Source organism: Asparagus officinalis, chromosome 3, assembly GCF_001876935.1.
Source record: "Asparagus officinalis chromosome 3, Aspof.V1, whole genome shotgun sequence".
In the NCBI taxonomy this organism is placed as follows: Eukaryota; Viridiplantae; Streptophyta; class Magnoliopsida; order Asparagales; family Asparagaceae; genus Asparagus; species Asparagus officinalis.
Genome location: NC_033796.1, coordinates 33,705,671 through 33,720,822, shown reverse-complemented (window position 1 = coordinate 33,720,822; position 15,152 = coordinate 33,705,671). Strand labels below are relative to the sequence as shown.

Genomic DNA, 15,152 nt, shown 5'->3' with positions numbered 1-15,152 from the left:
TTTTAGGGTTTTGTGCATCCATTTGAGAGATTGTGTGAGGGTTTAGATTGAGTGATTGTAAACCCTACTTGTATTCTCCCCTCTAATAGTAGATCTCCCCCCTCCTTGCCCCGTGGACGTAGGCAATTTGTCGAACCACGTAAAAATTGGTTGTACTGTTTTTGTGTGATTTGTAATAGCTTTTAGGATCCCTCGACAGGTCAGTCCTAGAACTGATGAGAGGAAGAGCCAATATCTCACTTTGTTAAGATATCCGCTTCAGATTCTTGTCTCCTTGGTGAGACGGGAATTCTTATTGCGATCTGACTCTCTTGTTGTGCTGCCGAAGTGCTGCCGAAATTTCCGCTGCGCGCAACAGCTTCTTGAAACCTGTCGTTTCTAGGCTTCAAGATTCTTACTGTGGGTATGTGCGTGCACATAATAGTGGACTGATGCACATATGCGATGGAAGAAGGCAAAGGAATTGTGACTGTGTATCCTAATTTCATATTGATGGTGGTATAAACTAGGTTTATAAATTATTAATATTATTTCAACAACTTTGAATAATAGACTCAATGGATATTAGATTGCAACTATCGATGACCTAATGAACAAGTCAAGTATGTTCAAGTTTTGAGGACAAAACTTTTATCAAGGGATATAGTATGTAATAACCTCAAGTTTCAGTCTACAAAGAGTAATTTGGTGTTTATACAAACTACTAAATGTTGGTTGTGAACATTAGATTACAAGAGGGTTTAAACGGCTATAATGATAACAGCCATACTAATGTTTGTAATAGAGCTTTTCTTGAGGAGTTTAGTGTAAATAAGATCTCTTATATAGGATACCCTACCCCGTGTAAATTTTATCTTGCCGCCCCTATATTTATCTCTCTCGTTCTTTTCTCCACAGTGACAAAAAAAAAAACCTAGGGCGTTCCCCTTCATTGGGTCGGATCTCGGTGCTGCTTCTCAATGTGTTTTGAGACCGAAGGCTTATTAAGCTTGCAACTGTATAACAAAATCCATGACCTTTCAATACTTTTGTCTAATGATAGGTATAGTGAAGCACTTGTTTTCTTTTAGCTCCTATGGACCTTATATCATCTTATATGATAAAATTAACAAAGATGGTTGCATGCAGGTAACTTATAGAATATAGAATATTAGTTGTTTGAGTTTAGATAGAAGTTATAGGTTCTTATGTCTTTTTGTAGCGAGCAAAAACAGAAACTAATTTGCTAAATTTTATTAATAGATTACGATCTTTTAAGTAAATTTTATAATATAGTAGTAAGTTGAGATGCATATGTGGTTAATTAATTTTACTATTAGTTGGCATTTGGCAATTCTTTATAAAGCATTTGGTTATATGAACTTTGTTCATTTTTCTTAAAGCATATGCATCTCAAGTCATTGTACCGGTATATATTGGACGTAAGTAAGTCATTAAAATAGGGTTCAATATGCATTTATAAGGTTTTTATTTTAGCGCTAAGAGCCCAGTTTGGGTCTCACCGCCCTGACCACGTGCTATATAATAGTGGGGTTTGCTAAGTCAATCAGAGTATCGAAGTGTTGACTGCATTGAGACATGACATGCTTATTTCTATTGCATGAATATATTTTAAAGATATTACATTATGAATTTCCACTATTTTAATGCTTTGCTTATCAAGTCAAATTATTTTATGTTTGCGAAACCAGTGCTTAATGTATGAATTTATTCACTTATTGAGTTGTGATTCTTGTGAACTCATTGTATTATATTCATTCTTTTCAGAGACTTGGGATTAGGTGGAGTTGGTGGTTCCGAAATTATTAGGAGGGAGCGATGTATAAAATTTACATATTGCTTTTTTTCTTCTAGGTGAAGGTTGAATAAAGTCTTTGATATTTAGTTGATAATTTGAGAGTTTTGTAATAATGAGATTCTTCCCTTTAAGTCGAGTTTTATTTCAATTTGAGGAATATTTGTTTATATATATCTCAAGTTAAATGGATTTATGTTGACTTTTGGATTAATATAGAGAATATTTATTGTTGGTTTTAGTTCAATGAATAGATTATTTTTTGATGGTCTTTTAATGAATGTAGATTTTTTGAGGACTTTTTATAGGTTTAGTCCGGCTCTAGTATTCCTTTTAGGTTTGTAAATTGGATCGTGATAGTGACAACAGTAGGTTGCTCTGCAGCAAGGGATCGGCCTTGGTGAAACTATTGTTGGATTTGGGTGTGGATCCAAACCTCCACAAGAGAGCTCGAGGCAAGATCAGGCGAGCTCGATGAGCTTTAGGCGAGGTCCATGCGAAGCTGCAGGCGAGGCGAGCTCCTGCAGACGAGGTCGAGCGGGGTTGCGGGGGAGCTCAAGGCGGGCGAGCTCCAGGCAGGCGAGTGCAGGTGAGATCCGTGCAGGAAAGCTCGCAGAAGATGACAAATGACAGCATGTTACAGGCTGTCGTCTTGCCCTAGGGTTCCCTTATAAAAGGGAACCCTGTTCACGAGAAGAAAATGAGCTTCTTCTTGTGATTTTTCTCCCAGCTGGGCGGTGACGTTCTCTCTCTCTCTCTGCTCTTCCCTTTTTCTCCCCAGCACTCAAGGATTAAAGAGGGGGGTGGAATTTAACAAGAGGGGTTTTGAGAGGGGAATTAAAGAGGAATCTTCACTGTAGCTAAAGTGAAGATTTGTATTTATTGAGTGATCTCAAGTTTGAGATCTGCTTTTGCATTGTAATTTCTTTGATTAATAAGAAATTAATTGTGTGGCTCTCGAGAACGTAGGCAAGTTTGCCGAACCTCGTTAAATCTTGGTGTACTTTCTCTACTGTGTTTTCTTGTTGTTTTAGGGGTTTAGCGTAGCCCCTGGTATTTCCCAAACAACTATTCAGGCTGAGTAATGGTAGGGCCCTCTCTTAGGTATCCATCACCTCTCTGGACACTGGGGAATCATTCAGCTCCTGATATTGACGCTGCTCTAGGCCTTCCAGTCAAAAAACAACGTCGATGACTGTCGAAATCTCGATAGTTAGCTCTAGGTCTTCTAGTCAAAAAACAACGTCGATGAAGACTCGTCGTAGTTAGGCCAACAATTGTATATTAATTGACAGTGTCATTGATGGGGTTGATAACAGCAAGAACACGCTCACACTCATCGACGCCCTCTTTGTATCTTTGATAGTATGAAACAAGGAGCTTTACATAAAAGAAAGAAAGAGCAGTAATGTTGAAGGGGGAGAGTTGGGTGGCTATTTTCGCAGAGCAGAGTGCTTCTGGAACAAAGAGATCTTCTTCCAAGAACTCAGATTTGAATAACCAGATGACAGAACTGACATGGGAGAAGGGTGAGGTTGGAAGAGAAATTGTTATATCGGCAGCGAGCATCCTCCATCAAAGAATCGGCCATCTCGAGAGAACTGAGCAACGGCAGAGCTTGCTTGTATATGGACCTCAGCCCCTCATCGATCTGTTGAGGAGGAAGGGGGAGGGGCTGCCATCAAAATGTGGGAGGAGGAAGGGTTTGGTCTTTCAAGATTTTTTGCTTACAGTTTGCTGTACAAGGAGGCGGACGGTTATTTGTTTTCTCAGTTCTCGGTCGATTGAGCATTAATTGTGTTTGGTAAACACTTGGTTAAGAAGATAGAGGAAGGCGCTGAACCGGACTATAGATCTGGTTCATGACGGTTATAACGAACGGTTCAGCTTAATGTTCAAGTGAACAGGGCCAATAGTTGACAACTAATTTTTTCGGGTTTTGTTTTAGGGTTTTAATCATGTTGGGATCCCATTTATTTGTTTATTCTATATTAAACCCCCAATCTTCATATATCTAAGTTAGAGCCCAGTCCATTAAGTTGTTTCTGTTGGATATTTTTAAAGAAAAGGCAATTTTGCCTTAATAAATTCTAATAAATTTTTGTAATTAAAATATGCAATTAAAATATGTTTTAATGCGTTTTAATTTGTAATTAAAATGGGCATAATGACTATACATTATGACGAACGTTACGAAATTTATTGAGAGATTTTGTAACGGCTCTTTTCAACCCCTATATAAACAACATATGTTGAGCTCAAGAAAAATGAAGAAAAATGTGGAAAACTTATCTTGTTTTCTTTTCTCCTCTACATATCATTTTCATCTATACTTTAGTTTTACTTTATGGGCAACTTCTTCATCTGAGCTGAAGCTCTGCACTCTCGCCCGAGTGCAGAGGCCGGGCCGTTTCCGGGGGTTTTTACCGCTAGGGGAGAAGGGATCATCTGCGCCAGGGCGATAGGCGGGTCCTCAATCTTCTAGGGCAGTGTTTACACGACTGCTCCCGTTCAGGCCAGTTTTAATTGTTTAATTTTTCGGATTTATCTGAATGCTATAATCTTAATTATTTGATAAATTTCCAACAATCTAGAAGATTGATAAGTTTATAGCTTTGATTTAAACCTGAAATTATTTTAAAGTTACTGTTCATTCGAGATGGTTACTGTTCATCCGAATTTTAAAAAAAATATTGCTACTAAATTGCTTATCTATTAATTAACTTTTTGTTAAAATAAAAAAAAAGTTTTTGTTACTGTTAAAAAAAAAACAGAGGAATTTTATAGTTGTTGTTAACACAAAGAAAATATAATTGCTTTAACTATATATTTGGTTATCTATTAAATAGCTATTAGAAAATAAAAGGTACTGTTCACCAGAACCTTATTTTACAATTCATTTGGAAAAAAATACAATTAAAAAAAAATATTGTGCATCCACGAGATTTGCTGTTACCATTCTTTATGGTTCATCGTACATGTATATTAAACATTACTGTTTATTAAAATTGTTACTGTTCATCCAAAATAACCTTAAACATGTAATTAATTGCTTTAATTACTGTTAATTACTGCATTTATTGTATTTTTTTAATTGTTGATAATTATTGCTTAAATAATTACAATTAATTGCAACTTGTAATTGATTTTATAATTAATTGATAACAGATCGCCAATTTAAGTACAAAATGAGGTTACCTCCACTATATGTTGTTAAGGAGGAATTATTTCTCTGTTCAAAATGTTTTTTTTAAAGAAAATATGCTCTGTATTTGAACGTTGATAATTTGAGCTTTTAATACTTATTTATGTTTGAAAGTCTCATATGCATGGTTTTGACAAGAATAAAGAAAACAAAATAGATGCTTTGAAATATCTGGATTTGTTCATGGTTTAATGCTTTCATTTCTTTAAACTATGAATATGGTACCTTCTATTATTAATAATTCCATACTTTGAAGTGCTTATACATCTAATAAGCTTAGTACAGAAGGTGGTAAAAGTGAATGCAGATTTGTTCAGCAACTTAAGTGGCAGCTGTCTGCAGCAGATGAGTTTTACTCTCAAGACATGAAAATCATGATGTTCGAACATCAATAGGTAAACCCCTCCTCGGCCTTATCTAACATATGTTTGCAGTATAGTTGCTAGGCAAATTTAAATGCTTGCAGGAAATATTTTAAAGTTTCTATATACTGTTAAGGAACAAAAACTCATTGAGTGAACCGATTTAAGTTTTCTTGGATTAGTTGGTGTCTAAGGCAAGGTTTAAGGGTTGCGTAACGCACTCTGCAAGGAACGAGGTACTTAATTGATCTTTGATCAACCTCTATTACTATCCTTACCTGGCTAACTACCCGAGTAAAACTTTAATCTTTTCACTTTAGGAGTTTTTGGTTTGGAATAAGAGGACCGGAATTATGAGGAAAATTCATATGCATTTATTTAATTACGCTTCTTGCATCATATATTGTCTAATGATAAATGATCAATATATGAGCGAACCAAATCAAAGTCGTGCATTTTTAAAAATTCTATTTTATATGATGGATTATATTTCAAATCTTCAAATATAAAGTTCATCTCTTTTATTGCGTTATGATGGATATTGCAATAAATGTTTATATGTCCTTTTAAATAACTTGCATTTGTTACATGATTAATTACAAGGTTTTATGCAAGAATGCACTTGTAAAATTTAAAGCACGTATGTACAAATATTATTATTATTATTATTTGTATAAGAGGTGGTACTAGAAAATGACAACATAAATTTGGAAGGTCTCCTTTGTAGACAACCAATTTAAATTTGGAAGGTCTCATTTGTAGGCAACCAATTTAAATTTGGAGGGTCTTCTTTGTAGGCAACCAATTTGTAACCTCTTATAATAGAATAATTTAAAATATTATGTATTTGAATTATGAAGTATGAAATATATTTTAATATACGAAAATATATTTTAAGATACGAAATCCTATTATGCTCTGCATGTATCTATTATTAATTTCATTCATGTATGTGCATATGCATAACTACAGAATTTTTAGTTCCACATTAGTTTGAAATGTTCAGATATTAAGGTCAATCTCTTCAGACATAGACTATGATCTTTTATGATCATAGATCATGACCTAATGTCAATTTCAAACAATATGATGGACTAATTACAAAATAAGAACTTGATAAATAAATACAACGCCTGCTAGGCAAATTTATGATTCTAGACTTTGTAAAGTCTGTGAAAAGAATCTTGATGACCCTTTGACTAAGGGATTATCCAGGAGTGTGGTCTTGGATTCATCGAGGGAGATGGGGTTAAGCCCATAGATGAGGTCACTGACAGCGGCAACCCAACCCTTATTTGGAGACGTAGTCCCAATGTCGGTTCAATGTGGTAGAAACAAGCTGGACTAGTGACACTCGTGTGGAGCATCGACCTAGATATATTTATATATCATTATGTAGCATTTGCTACTACCCATTCTCTATGATGACGATGCTCTTATGATACACCTGGCTAGGCTGAGTTTTACTCTTAATAAGTCCAACGTGTGTATTGTGGGGGGTATTAAATAAATAGCTGTAGTACCCTTTGAGGACTTACCTACGTGAGAGGAACCGTGATGGCCGCGGTTAGGGGGGCTGGGCTAACCCCTAGAAACTCTCATGAGTCGGTTTATTGTGAGCATGGCCTTTAACGCTCAACCCGCTTTGCTCAATAGATGAAGCGTATTGTGTGTGTTTTCATCAATACCTGATTAAAGGGGCCTAATTCAAGGCCTAGTCCATTATGTCCCTCAGGTGGCGATGAACTCACTAAGGAAAGGTTCAAAGCCGAAAGCTACCTCTCCCGAATTCACGATACGAAAGGTTGCCCAACCTATATTTGTTTTATGATTTCTTGATTTATTTATTGATTTCTGAGTCGTACAATGTGTTGGATATTTTTAAAGAAAAGGCAATTTTGCCTTAATAAATTCTAATAAATTTTTGTAATTAAAATATGCAATTAAAATATGTTTTAATGTGTTTTAATTTGTAATTAAAATGGGCATAATGACTATACATTATGACGAACGTTACGAAATTTATTGAGGGATTTTGTAACGGCTCTTTTCAACCCCTATATAAACAACATATGTTGAGCTCAAGAAAAATGAAGAAAAATGTGGAAAACTTATCTTGTTTTCTTTTCTCATCTACATATCATTTTCATCTATACTTTAGTTTTACTTTATGTGCAACTTCTTCATCTGAGCTGAAGCTCTGCACTCTCGCCCGAGTGCAGAGGCCGGGCCGTTTCCGGGGGTTTTTACCGCTAGGGGAGAAGGGATCATCTGCGCCAGGGCGATAGGCGGGTCCTCAATCTTCTAGGGCAGTGTTTACACGACTGCTCCCGTCAGGCCTGTTTCTCTAATTTATATTATCTATCTTTGATGTATTATTTATTTAATTTCCGGGTTTAAATTCATGCTATAATCTTAATTATTTTATAAATTCCCAACAATAAATCTGAAATTATTTTAAAGTTACTGTTCATTCGAGATGGTTACTGTTCATCCGAATTTTAAAAAAAAATATTGCTACTAAATTGCTTATCTATTAATTAACTTTTTGTTAAAATAAAAAAAAAGTTTTTGTTACTGTTAAAAAAAAACAGAGGAATTTTATAGTTGTTGTTAACACAAAGAAAATATAATTGCTTTAACTATATATTTGGTTATCTATTAAATAGCTATTAGAAAATAAAAGGTACTGTTCACCAGAACCTTATTTTACAATTCATTTGGAAAAAAATACAATTTAAAAAAAAAATTTGTGCATCCACGAGATTTGCTGTTACCATTCTTTATGGTTCATCGTACATGTATATTAAACATTACTATTTATTAAAATTGTTACTGTTCATCCAAAATAACCTTAAACATGTAATTAATTGCTTTAATTACTGTTAATTACTGCATTTATTGTATTTTTTTAATTGTTGATAATTATTGCTTAAATAATTACAATTAATTGCAACTTGTAATTGATTTTATAATTAATTGATAACAGATCGCCAATTTAAGTACAAAATGAGGTTACCTCCACTATATGTTGTTAAGGAGGAATTATTTCTCTGTTCAAAATGTTTTTTGTTAAAGAAAATATGCTCTGTATTTGAACGTTGATACAGGGGAAATTGTTACTTCATCAAGAATTCATTAGCTCTGATTTTGAATCATAGGATGGTCGACTCGACTCGAACAAGTGATAACTAAACGTACGACAATTGGTACGCATCTCAAAAATCACTCACAACATGATTAATACTCGAAGAAGGATATCCCAACGTAGAAGAAACAGAAACTAGGCAAGATATCCGAATGACAAAAAGAGTAATACCATTCGTAATTTAAAACAGTTTAACCTGATCGACCCCTTTCTTAAGTTTCTTAATATATGTGCTTCATATTGAAAGTTAGCAAAAATGTTAATGAACTTCTTTCGTTAGGGCTTGTTTGGATTGAGGGGAATGAGGGTGAAGGGAAGTTAGGGGAACCATTCACCTCCATTCATCTTGTTTGGGAACATTAGGAGTTGAAGTTATTCACCCTAGTTCCCCTTGATTCACCCCCTAATGGTATAAAATTTGTTACCCCCCAAATTGAGGTGTAACCAAGGGGAAGGGAACTCCCTTCACTTCTCTTCTATTCTCTCACCTAGTTTCCCTTAACTTCCCTTCACCCCCTACAAATCCAAACAGGCTCTAAACAAATAACAATCACATATAAAACATTTTTAACTTATGCAATTGTTTGTTAAATTTTTACTTTATGCAATAATGCTGAGTTCTATATTAGACTTATTATATAGGAACCACTTTTAAAATATGGTCATTTTATATAAACCACATTTAATTTTCAATGTATACATAAACTAACTTCGAGGTGCTTTTTGTTGTAATTAATCACCTGGTCCATTTTTAGGTCAAGTTTCTTGGTTTTTCTCTGATAATTAGTTATTAAATACCTGTTTAAAGAAAGTACATAGGCCAAAGACCTATGATATATATTTATACTAATCAATGTGAATAGGTTGAGTACCCAAGAGTCACCCTCACTTAATGGGGTGTTACATCACCATAATGGGGTGTGAATGGAGGGATAATGAGGGGGAGGCCAAAGGCCTCCCTCATCTCATAATACTCCCCCTTATCCATCCATTACCTTGAGTTTAGCTTATGAACACTTCAGGGTTCATAAAGCTAATGGGGTGGATACTTCTGGATCCAGAGTAAACTTGTTTGCCTCGTTAAAACCTTAGCTGTGGAAAACCCAGTGGGAAAAAACCATCAGCCTAAGGAAAAAGAGTACAACCCATAGGTTACTCCCCCTGAACCATACAAGCTTCAGGCTTGTAGGTCTTTCAGATGTCTCATCCCTATTCCTTTTACAAGTTTTACAAAAGTACATCTGGGCAGAGCCTTAGTGAACAAGTCAGCTAAATTATTACATGATTGGATCTGCTGTACTTTAACTTGCTCCTCCTCTTGAAGATCGTGCATCCAAAAAAAATTGGGAGATATGTGCTTCGTCTTGTCACCCTTGATGAAGCCAGACTGAAGTTGAGGAACGCAGGCTGCATTGTCTTCAAATATAGTAGTTGGCTCAAGGTCACCAGTCTTCAGGCCGGTAGACACTAAGATGTGCTGAATGACAGAACGAAGCCAAACACATTCTTTGCTGGTTTCATGGATCGCGAGGAGTTCGGAATGGTTGGATGAGATTGCTACAGTGGTTTGCTTGACAGACCTCCAGGAGATGGCCGTACCACCGAATGTAAACACAAATCCGATTTGTGATTTCTCGGTGTGGGGATCAGACCTGTAACCTGCATCTGAATAACCAATTAAGGTGGGAGACCCACCCTTCGGGAAATATAATCCCAGGTCTATAGACCCTTGGAGGTAGCGCAGAAGATGCTTAACTCCATTCCAGTGGTATTTTGTGGGCGCTGCACTGTATCTGGCTAGTAGGTTAATTGAAAACGCTATATCGGGACGCGTACAGTTAGCCAGATATAGTAGTGCTCCAATGGCACTGAGGTAAGGTACTTCAGGACCTAGCATTTCCTCCCCCTCTTCCAGCGGACGGAAGGGGTCGTTCTTTACATCCAATGATCGAACAACCATTGGTGTACTAAGAGGATGACATTTATCCATTCGGAAATTTTTAAGTAATTTCCGTGTATATGTGGATTGGTGTAGCAGGATACCACCCTTAAGGTGTTCAATCTGTAAGCCAAGACAATACTTTGTTTTGCCTAGGTCTTTCATTTCAAAAGTATTCTTAAGGCTTTCAGATATCCCAGCGATCTCTGCAGGAGATCCAATAAGATTTAAGTCGTCGACATAGACGGCGACTATAATGAATCCTGTTCCCGATCTTTTTATAAAGATACACGGGCAGACTTTATCATTTGTGAATCCTTGCGTAGCAAGGAACTCACTTAGTCTGTTATACCACATTTTCCCCGATTGCTTAAGACCATATAATGATCTTTGAAGCCTAACAGAATAGACGTCCCGAGGTCTATCTGCTATCTCTGGTGGAATTTTATATCCTTCAGGGAGTTTCATATAGATATCTTTATCTATATTGCCATATAGATATGCAGTCACAACGTCCATGAGCTGCATTTCTAGGCCTTCCAGAGATGAGAGGCTTATTAGGAATCGGAAGGTATTCCCATCCATAACCGGAGAATATGTTTTTTCATAGTCTATTCCCGGTCTTTGGGAAAAACCTTGTGCTACAAGCCGTGCTTTGTAGCGCACAACCTCGTTGTGTTCATTTCTTTTTCTGATGAAGACCCACTTATATCCCACAGGTTTTACACCTTTAGGTGTTTGGACTACTGGTCCAAAGACTTCGCGTTTCAAGAGTGAGTCCAGCTCTACTCCTATTGCCTCGTTCCACTTTGGCCAATCGTCTCTGCGTTTACATTCCGCTAGAGACCGTGGTTCGATGTCATCGTCGTATTCAGTGACGTGAACGGCAATATCGAACGCAAAGTCGTCGTCGACGACTGTGCTTTTTCTGTCCAGTACCTCCTCAGTACGTACAAAATTTAATGATGTTTCTCCTATTTGTTCCTCTTCAGGGGAATCTAGGAGTGGAGAGGAAGCTGGTCTGAGCTCAGTATCCTGTGTTGGGTTCATCTTTATTTCTCTTCAGGATTTTTTCTTTTACGAGGGACTTTTGAAATAGCTTCTTTCGCGAAGGATTGTGTGCGTCAACGACTGTGCTTTTTCTGTCCAGTACCTCCTCAGTACGTACAAAATTTAATAATGTTTCTCCTATTTCTTTTCGTGCTGATAACGTGTTTAAAGCAAGTACATAGGCCAAAGGCCTATGATATATATTTATACTAATCAATGTGAATAGGTTGAGTACCCAAGAGTCACCCTCACTTAATGGGGTGTTACATCACCATAATGGGGTGTGAATGGAGGGATAATGAGGGGGAGGCCAAAGGCCTCCCTCATCTCATAATAATACCAAATCTTTGGCCTCCCCCATCTCATAATAATACCAAATATATTAGAGGGATGATTCTTAATTAATTTAGGTTAGATGAGTCAATTTCAAAAAAAAAAAAAATTAAGATCGCTTCCATATACTTAACTCTTCAGATTGCACAGTTAATTCTTCAAATTCTCTCTCATGTTGATTTCCCAATTTAATGTACGGTATGAGGGAGGATCACCATTCATTAAGATCTATCTCTGTTCATTGCCCACCAAGTGCTCGACGCTGGATCAACGTACTTTTTTTGTTGATTAAAACAAGATGGAAATTTTAGGGGAAATTTTGTTATGGTGCAGGATTCGAACCCTTCTAGAAATCTTAAATCACCACAAGGTATGGATTAGGTTAACCTAATCTAAAGATCCAATTTTATTGTGATTTTAAGTTATTGAAATCGAGCTGGAAAAGATTGAAACTTGATAGGTTGCTTGCAAAATCTCATATATTTCTACAGTAGTCTCCATAACATGTTGATATCGAAGCAGTTGATACTGATTCTGTCATCTATCAACATACTGTGTAATAAAGGGCGTAGTACTATGAAAGTTTCTAGCAACATTTACCATCAAATATAAGGCTCCAAATCTTTTTTTCTCAGGAATAGAATAGAGTTGAATTCTTTAACTCCTTAGGCTATAATCCATACTAATGTCACTTAGCACAAAAAATCATCGCTTCCCCTTCCATCTGTGCACATACACAATCACCAAATATAAGTTTGTAAAAGGAATGCTATAAAGGACTGAGAACATTTATAACTATGTGCATATTAATGCAGATTTTTTTCTTAAAATTTTAGCAATAGCTAGCCCGCAAGTTGAATTCTGGAATTGGGGGAGTCATTTGCATCTTCCAAATAAATAATGTCCTAGCTAGTCTCGGTGGAAATATGGAGAACAAATGTAAAACGAATTGAATTTAAAGATCAAAATATGAACCAAATATTGTTACTAAGATTTTTTTTAAAAAAATTCTGTAATGCTACTTTAATGTGGAAAGCGACAAACCGTGATTGCTGAAAACAATTAACCATTAAGAACATTAAAATCTTGAGAAAGACACCCTGAATTTCAGAACACTTATCAAGGTTTTCTTTGTTAATGATACTCATAGAAAATTCAAAGTCTGCAGTTTGGGCTGCGTATATCTCAGTGAACAGATATATTCTTTAAATCTTATCCTTTAGTAAGGAGGTTCAATGTATACAATGCATAGTTTATTCACATACTTAGAAACCTTTATGAATATAAAGTTTATACGCATAGAGAATATGAAGTTAAAAGATGAAGAAAATGATTTTTTTTTTTTTTTGTGAATTTGGAAATGGATTTCTGTACATGTATTTTAAGAGGACCATGTAAACATACATTTCTATAAAGACGGTGCTCATAAATGATTGTGGAGCAACCTACCTTAAATTCAGTCAAGTTTACATAGCCGCACGATAGAGCTAAAAGCCATCTGGATGTACTACTGTTGAAGTAAAATAAACTGAACAAGATCCAAGACTATCTAGATTTTTTTCCCTTCGACTTTTTGGAATTACTGCTTTTCTTTCTGTCCTTTGAGGTTTCCTGTAATTGTTTTGGGCTAAAATCTCTTTTATCTCTATCTTTCTCATCATCATGTAAGAGTTCTTTCAAGGAGGCCCCACTTGCTTCCTCGGATATTCTTTGAGAATGTTCTTCTATTCTTCTCTTAAGGGCTTCCTGGTATTTTGAAGAAAAACAAAAAAGGGACAAGTTAACACGTTGAAACGAGGAAGAATTAGAGCAAACAAGTGAAATAGCAGAATTTAAGACCTGCATGTAAACTCTCAGGAGAGGTACAAGAATTGCGCGATAATCAACAAAACAGACTCTTTCAAGGTTGCTCTTCAACTGCTTAATAGTTGCAAGATTCTTCATGATCTTTGCATCGACTATGCAAAGCTGCAAAATCAAAAGTTAGTGATTTTGCTGTAAGGTTTGTACAAAAGGTTCTGAAATCGTCTGGAAAAAGATGACAGAAAATGCACAGACCTTTTTATTTGATGGCTCCTCTAGTTTCCTGAAAGCTGATTTTGTGTTGGAGTTATATATGGAACCTGTTCTTGAAATGTTTTCATCATCGTTATCAGACTGATTTATAGAACCATCCGTGTTTCTTGACTCTTTGAAAGCTTCTCCTTTCGCAAGCTCTTTCTTCCACTCTATTGGAATCTCTGCAGAATTCGTCCTCTCCCCAGGTTCATTCTCAATTTCATTTTTGAGGAATTTCAAAGCATCCTGATATTCGAGGAGTTTTTCACCGCAAACGGCATACAGTTCGCTGTATTCCTTTTGTAAGTTCTCAACAATTTTATCAGCTCCAACCTCTCTCTCTTTGGCCAAAGCTTTGATCTTCTCTTTATCATTTTGATCATCATATAACCAACAAATGACAGAATTTACATCAGGCGTATTCCTCGCTTCGCCATCAGGGGAAGAAGAATTTTCAGAGCTGGATAATGGCTCTAGGTTCAAATCAATATATGACAAACTATCATCAAGAGTGACCCCAATTCTGATGTCATCCTCAGGACTATCAAGAAATGCATCACGAGAAGGGCCACGGCTCTCGGCATATGGGCCTAGCTTACAAGCTTTCATGAGGCTCTCCAAGAAATCAAATACTTCCTTCAGCTGCAAAGAATCCAATAGTCGGATACTAAATATCAACTGATCGCCTGTTTGGACATTCTCTAGTTCTTGCGCAGACGGAAGGACTTGAATTTCTCCCATGGCATATTTCAATACCTTGTCAATATGGCTCATCGACAAGCAATTATTAGTGATAAGCATCCAAAAATTGTACTTGATTAGTTTGAGAAGCCTACTTCTCTCCTTGTCACCAGACAACGGCTGTAATAGGTTGTCGTTTGCTGTCATGGCATGAATATCAATAGGCTCCCAAATTGCTTTTACACTTCAATTCTTCAGAAGGTTCTCGCAGATGCTCCTTCAGCATATGCTGCCACATCGATTCAGAATCATTAAACTCTTGATCAGAGCAGCAAGGACAGATCCAGTACTTCCAAGAGCGATTTTCATGGCCAAAGCATAAAGCATCCCCTATGGCTGTAGACTTGAACCTATCCTTGAAGTCTTTAACATTTACCCGAAGAAGATCTCTCCATTCTGTTGGAGTCTGCAGTGATTGTAGATGAAATCGAATTAGAAACGCATCTCCGTCTGTCACCAGTATTGACTTGCACTTTTTAGAAAGATTGGGCCTCTTTATAACATGCAAATGAAATTGTAGA

General features: G+C 36.3%; 1 protein-coding gene across 1 annotated transcript; it reads right to left on the bottom strand.

The window, feature by feature from the left end:
• Positions 13,256-14,809, bottom strand: LOC109833712. The gene is made up of 3 exons (XM_020401497.1): positions 13,891-14,809; positions 13,672-13,800; positions 13,256-13,578 (listed from the first exon to the last, which is right to left on the bottom strand). Exons 1-3 carry the CDS (start codon positions 14,776-14,778, stop codon positions 13,378-13,380), a joined length of 1,218 nt encoding a protein of 405 aa, XP_020257086.1. The 5' UTR covers positions 14,779-14,809; the 3' UTR covers positions 13,256-13,377.

Bases quoted from the DNA above. Each gene is read 5' to 3' on its own strand.
- LOC109833712 (XM_020401497.1), bottom strand. From the start codon at position 14,778: ATGACAGCAAACGACAACCTATTACAGCCGTTGTCTGGTGACAAGGAG. The intron at 13,801-13,890 runs GTCTGTGCATTT...TTGATTTTGCAG, and splicing joins AGGAGCCATCAAATAAAAAG to CTTTGCATAGTCGATGCAAA. The intron at 13,579-13,671 runs GTCTTAAATTCT...TCAAAATACCAG, and splicing joins TCCTGAGAGTTTACATGCAG to GAAGCCCTTAAGAGAAGAAT.